The sequence below is a fragment of the Populus euphratica genome, unplaced genomic scaffold, assembly GCF_000495115.2.
Source record: "Populus euphratica unplaced genomic scaffold, PopEup_1.0 scaffold317.1, whole genome shotgun sequence".
In the NCBI taxonomy this organism is placed as follows: domain Eukaryota; kingdom Viridiplantae; phylum Streptophyta; class Magnoliopsida; order Malpighiales; family Salicaceae; genus Populus; species Populus euphratica.
In genome coordinates this window covers 27,739-33,910 of record NW_011499952.1, presented here as the reverse complement: position 1 = coordinate 33,910, position 6,172 = coordinate 27,739, and the positions used below count along the sequence as shown (strand labels likewise).

The following is a 6,172-nucleotide window of genomic DNA, read 5'->3' as shown; positions in this document are numbered from 1 at the left end:
TATGAAAATGTATTGAATAATCCCTCGCCCGGACAAAAAATAACAATTTATATATATATAAAACAATTTGCCAGGCAAACGGGCTGGAACGGGCCCATTGGACCGGACTTCTTTGAGGGCATTTTCGAAATAAATGTAAAGGAGAGGGGAGTATAAATTAAAAACCCGCGAAGACATCTATTTTGTCTACCGAACAACTTTATCTTCCCGCCATTTTGCTCAAAGGGAGAGAGAGAATCTGAGAGGGGGAGAGAACGAAACCCTAAGAGAGAGAATCTGAGAGGGGGAGAGAGGTTGCTTGATGGAAGAGGAAATCAAAGAAGAATTTAAGAAGAGCGGGTTCTCTCTAGACGATGAAGAAGAAGTCCTCAAGAAATGTAAGCCCTGCTTTGCACTTTTGTCCCTTAATTTTCTTGCAATGCCAATAGTTCTGTTCAGATCATAATGTGCTTTAATTATTAGGTCTTACTTTCTGTATAAATTACAATCTGAAGCCATCAGACCTCGTCTCGAGCTGGGAGGTTTACTATCTCAATAGGTGAGCTCCGTCTAGGTTTCTTTTTTCTTTATTATTTTCATGGTAATTTATTTATTTTTATAGAGTTTTCGCCGTAAAAAAGAACAAAATTATTGCCTTTCAAGCTTAACTTTGGTGCAGGCTACTTGATGAATCGACGGTTCGAAATGCTGAAATGGATGGGTTTTTGTTGCACCTGCAGAATGAACAGAAAGAAGCCGTTGTTAAAGAGGAACCCGATTTGTACATCTATTCAAGCAAAGATGTGGACATGTGAGCAGTTTATTTGACTACTCTTTCTTTGTTTTGCTCGTTAATTTGTTTCTGTGCTGGATTGAAAATGTTTGGTCTGTTAAATTTGATTGAAATGTATCATGCTGTCTAGGATCTTGAATTACGATGAAGAAGATATGAAAGAAGAAGTTCCCGGGACCCCAACAGACAAATCTTTAAAACTCAACTCAGATCCATTCAATTCAACACCCAAATCGTATGGAAATGGCTATTCTTCTGGTAAACCATCAAAACTTGTGACACCGTTTGGACGGCGGACTGATAAGTTTGTAGTCAAATTCAACATCAATAGCCTTCCTGTGGTGGATAACAATGATGGTGAGCATGACCATGGGAATCTTGAGGATGAAATTATTAGGAGGGCTCAACCCTGCAAGAGGTGTTCTTTGATGGTCCATAGATTGGGGCCAGAACCTGGTTGCAGGTTCATGTATGACAAGATTGAAGATAGGGTATATGATGCTTCTTATTGCATAAACTATAAAGTGGTTCTTCGTACCTCCAATTTTTCTGTATTTCACTAACATAATTTTCCAACCATTCAGTTTAATGCACTAGAAAATCGCATTAGAAAGCATGCAACTGTGCTCTTTGCTTCTGGGCTGTATAAGGAACCAATGGACCCAACAGTTGCTTCACAGGTAACTTGGCTGTTGTCTGCTTTCATTTATCTTCTCGTTAGCATTCTGATAACTGCAATCATGCCAGCATGAAATAACATGGCCACGTGCTTATCTCTGTTAGATGTAAATAACTGTGTGGGGACCCTAACATATCAATTGTGTTAGATATCTTATATCCAAAATTCTCCCTATACTCTTCTGTTATTTGCTTCTTCTTTTTTCTTGTGAAAGAGAAAGAAAATAATTTTTTAGTTTGCCTTTGATGAATTAATTGCTTTCTAAATTCTCCAGCATGCTTTATGTAAACTTTTACACTGCTATAAAGCTGTTCATCCATGCCTCTGATTAGAACTATTGTTTCAGAGAAATATATTTGCTGTCGGAATGATCTGTTGTGATGGAGAAGGGCGTTTAAATGAGAAATCCATCATGTTGCAAAGCAGGTAAGAAGTCACATGATTTTCCTTTGTGCTATTCATTTGCATCAATCAACTTGTAAGGGAAATGATGTGACGTGCACAATAGGACATCCATGATGAAGTAGATTTATGCGCTGGTATATTTAAGGAGAACAGAAATGATGTCAATTCATGGTCTAAAAATCTGGTCTCATTTTGGAAGAAGCCCGTGTATGAGGCAATGTGATAAAAATTAACTGTCTTGGCCAAGTTTGCCCCCGAAGGGTTGTGTCCAGGCTAAAGCGGGGCCTAGATTGCCCAGTTCCTAGATTCATAGTCAAAAGATCTGACAATCAGGGTGTTCTTGTTGTGATATGAACGATGGTCACGGGAAAGAGACTGTTGAATGCCAGTCCTGATTATGTGTGCCATATCTATGCAACAGTGTTGAGCATTCTGGAGGCTGCAATGCTCGTTTAGAATTGCATAACTTGAGCCAATTCTCCATTTTTCCAGGACAGGTAAACTATAAATAAGATTATTGATCTTTGATCCATATATCCCTAAATCAAGCTTAGCCCACAAGGTTGCATTTCTGCAGATTGTAGGTATTGAAGGTCAAAATCCTAGTGGACATTGTTTGATTGCATCTAAACTGGTGGACTCAGTTCCTTTATCTGCCACTGTTGCTGTGAATCAGCATCCTACAAAGAAGCAAGCTTTGGATCTGGTGGTTGAGTCAACCGATTCTTCTTTTGTACAAAAGGAGATATCAGCTGGATGTAGTTTTGTCTTCTGCTTCAATTGAGGATATTAGAATAACACTGTTTCTTGTGCTTGATCATAAGCCATACATGCCATGTTTCATAGCTGTTGCTGAGTGGAAGGGACAGATGATTTGGGGTGCAAACATTGGAAGAGTCCATAGTATAGCATTTAACTGAAAATATGGAATTAAAATAGTTTAAAATGTTCAGGATCAATGATGCGCTTGTAGAAGCTAATGACTTAAAGGCTTTCAGATGGGATAGATTTGAAAAGTATCAGCAGCAGCGTGTGCATTTCATTTGTTAACTGTAGAGAAACTACTGCAAAGCTGAGAAGGCAGGAGGTTTTAAATTGCTGCTTGAAGCGGATAAAACTTGCATACTCGTAGAATAAAAGCTTAAACCTCGCCACTTAAGAGAATAATTCACTTTTCTGCCAAAGTTTTCATTCATAAGTCACATGTGAGATCATAATAAATTGAGCAATCATGTTTGCTCTCTTGTATTTTTGCAATACTTCGATCCTATAGGAAATAATCTGTTTGTATCTAACAGCTTATTGCTTCGGGCCCTTTCACCACAACAGACAACTTATTCTTTGAGCCTCTGACAGAGCTGCTTGCATATGCGGGCAGAAAGTTACCACAATTACTTGTACTGGTATGATTTTACTATTTTTGAATGCGTTGTCATGCTTGGGTTATGGGCTCAGGAAATATCATTTCGTAGACTTATTGGCAGTTTTTCTTAGATGGGACCATTCATCGACTCTGAACATCCAGAGGTTAAGAAAGGGGCTGTAGACAGGAGCTTTGATGAGTTGTTTTGTCAGGAAATTCTGAGAAGGGTAACTAATCAAAACGTTGTGAATTGTTTCCTGGAAGCAACTTCATTGTTTTATAATCATTTAGCTGTTTATTCTTTCAGTTGCAAGACCATGTGGAATATGCTGGCTCTAATGTGCGTGTGATTCTTGTTCCATCTATACGGGATGCTCAGCATGATTTTGTTTTCCCACAGGTCATGATAGTGATATATTGAGTCCTAAAATAATTCCTTTACTTAATCATAGTAAGCACACGCGTGCATGTCTTGTGTATATTGTTTTTACCTATAGATGTGTATATTTGTTACTGAGATTTAGCTGTTGTTGTGCAGCCTGCTTTTGATATTCATCTCCCCAATCTCGAACATCAGGTACATGATATATATGATTCGAGTCATTCGTGTTGTGACTAGAAAGACACTGCTTGTTTGATAAAAAAAAAAAAGAAGAAGAAGAACAAACAAACAAAGAAGGTATTTGCGGTACATTTTACCACCCCATGCAGATCATACATTTTATATTATTTTCTGTCCTTTTGCCAGATAACTGGTCTCACAAATCCAGGAATTTTTGAAGCAAATCAGGTAAAAAATGATGCCCACTTTTTTACACTCAAATTTTCAATTCTTCTTGCTTGAAACTCTCAACAATGATTTTTTGGTTTTCGCTGATGGAAAATTGATTTAGAATTTCCATTTTTCAAAAACTATTCATAGCACATGTATTGTTTAGAAGTTCCTGTTGGACAATCAACTTTGAACTGTCTTGTGTTCAATACAAGCTATATTACTTTTGTTATTCAAATGTGCTAGGTTAATCTTTATAATGAGGTTCTTGTAGACCTTAATCGTATCCAAATACTGATTGCTCACCATTTGGATGATTCACCGAGTACGGTTTTTATGGGCAAATGTTTATTGTTTTGGATCAGTAATTAGAGCTCAGAATTTCTGGCTATCTGCTCGGGTAGCAAACCAAGAGGTTGAGAACCTAGGGAAAATTATAACATTCAGGACGTAAGTTTTCCATCCTGTTAAGCAAACCTAAAGGATTATAATTATAAATGAAGCTCAATTTTTTTGAACCCCTTTCAGGTTCAGTCTAGGTTTAGGTTCCATAGACGACAAATTTATATATTTTGTGCATGTCAATAGAATGTTCTGCCAGAGTAGTTGAATTTACTAGAATTCTAGCTTGGACCAAGCCCAAGCCTCGTTTCTCTAGAGCATGTTAAGCAACCTGGGTGGTCAGTAAAGATCCTGAAATTTCCCAGGATCCATTCTTGAAAATTGAAAATCTTGTGATTTTTTTCAAGATCACATGCCACTTAGGTCTAGTATCCAAGCATCCCACAACTTCAAATTTCAGAGGTTCTATTGATCCTTATTATTTTTCATAAACATGAATCTGCATCAGAGTGTGCAATGCATGTATTCTGTTTAATAGTTTTAGTTTCAGGTCAAAGTAGGCTGCTGCACAGTGGACATTCTAAAACAGATAAGCGGCGAGGAGATGTCACGAAATCCAACAGATGGAACACCCAGTGATCGAATGAGTAGACTTGCAAACCATATTATCAGTCAGCGCAGGTACGTTTGAAAATTCTTATTGAAAACTCCTCCACTTGATATTTTTGTTGTTTCAAGAGATCGGAGATCTAGAGTACCTGACTTGTTAATTTTTAAATAAATGAAAACAGCTTTTATCCTCTATATCCGCCAGCTGAAGAAGTTCCATTGGACTTTTCACTTGCTCCAGAAGCTCTTCAGATTACCTCGATTCCAGATATTCTCATCCTGCCTTCAGATATGAAGTACTTTATAAAGGTAAACATAGCACCAAGTACCTGAATCTTTTTGGTTCCAGTCCCGATTTCAAAAAAAAATAAAAATAGAAAATAGAAAAAAAGATGTGCTGGTAGGCTCAAAACGTAGCCCACTAGTGAAGGATGATGGGTTCAACTTCTTCAAACCCTTCAAGTGTTTGCTCTCTGGCACAGGTGTTGACCCTTGGTGAAGGGGAAGAGCAAAGGAAGTGCATTTGCATAAACCCAGGAAGACTGGCAAAGGGAGAGGGAGGTGGCACTTTTGTAGAGCTTAACTACCAAGGAAGTCCTGACAAGATGAATGCTTCAATTATAGGCATATAAATCTTCGACGCAAGCTCTTTTAAGTAATGTACCAAACTTGAATGTTCCTCCAAATGGCTCAGCAGCTGGTGCACAATATCAGAATTGAAGGTCTAACACAGCTAAGTTAAAATTTGTTGGATCAACATTGTAATAGAAGTTAAACTAAATGCATAGGTTGAGTGATTTGGGAGGATTTCAGACTTCCCGTCCTCCTGATGCTGCATTAGTGCCAGTGATGACCCCCGTAATCGACTTGCTATCTCGTAACAATCGAACAGTATATCAGCTGTACAAGTGATTTGGTATTAGACACAATGTTGTATTCACTCACTTCCTTTCAATGTTCTATGCAGTTATCAATTTGCTCTTACAGAAGAAACTACTGCAAAGTCATTTAAAATAAGAGTTCAGTTTTCAAGTATAATTTTGTCCAAGATATAGATCAAAGAAGTAATAACTGCTTCATCTCTGTAAAACAAAATCATTTCATTGAATGAATGAACAAACAAACAAATGTTCTGTCCTTGCCAAAAATTCTCACAAGCTTGCAGGAACATTCAGACAAGCACTAGTAAATGGGGCAATGTGAGAAGCAGAGGAAGTCTGTGTGCTCCAT

General features: G+C 37.8%; 1 protein-coding gene across 1 annotated transcript; it reads left to right on the top strand.

Moving 5' to 3' along the window:
* The first annotated feature begins 200 nt into the window (after positions 1–200).
* LOC105138016 (DNA polymerase alpha subunit B-like) lies at positions 201–5,931 on the top strand. The gene is made up of 16 exons (XM_011043994.1): positions 201–377; positions 463–538; positions 659–790; positions 903–1,263; positions 1,357–1,452; positions 1,798–1,877; positions 2,278–2,353; positions 2,434–2,610; positions 3,155–3,259; positions 3,351–3,446; positions 3,527–3,619; positions 3,758–3,796; positions 3,968–4,009; positions 4,884–5,014; positions 5,125–5,251; positions 5,425–5,931. Exons 1-16 carry the CDS (start codon positions 302–304, stop codon positions 5,572–5,574), a joined length of 1,857 nt encoding a protein of 618 aa, XP_011042296.1. The 5' UTR covers positions 201–301; the 3' UTR covers positions 5,575–5,931.
* Positions 5,932–6,172: the final 241 nt, after the last annotated feature.

Bases quoted from the DNA above. Each gene is read 5' to 3' on its own strand.
- LOC105138016 (XM_011043994.1), top strand. From the start codon at position 302: ATGGAAGAGGAAATCAAAGAAGAATTTAAGAAGAGCGGGTTCTCTCTA. The intron at 791-902 runs GTGAGCAGTTTA...CATGCTGTCTAG, and splicing joins TCAAGCAAAGATGTGGACAT to GATCTTGAATTACGATGAAG. The intron at 2,611-3,154 runs GGATGTAGTTTT...TGTATCTAACAG, and splicing joins TACAAAAGGAGATATCAGCT to CTTATTGCTTCGGGCCCTTT.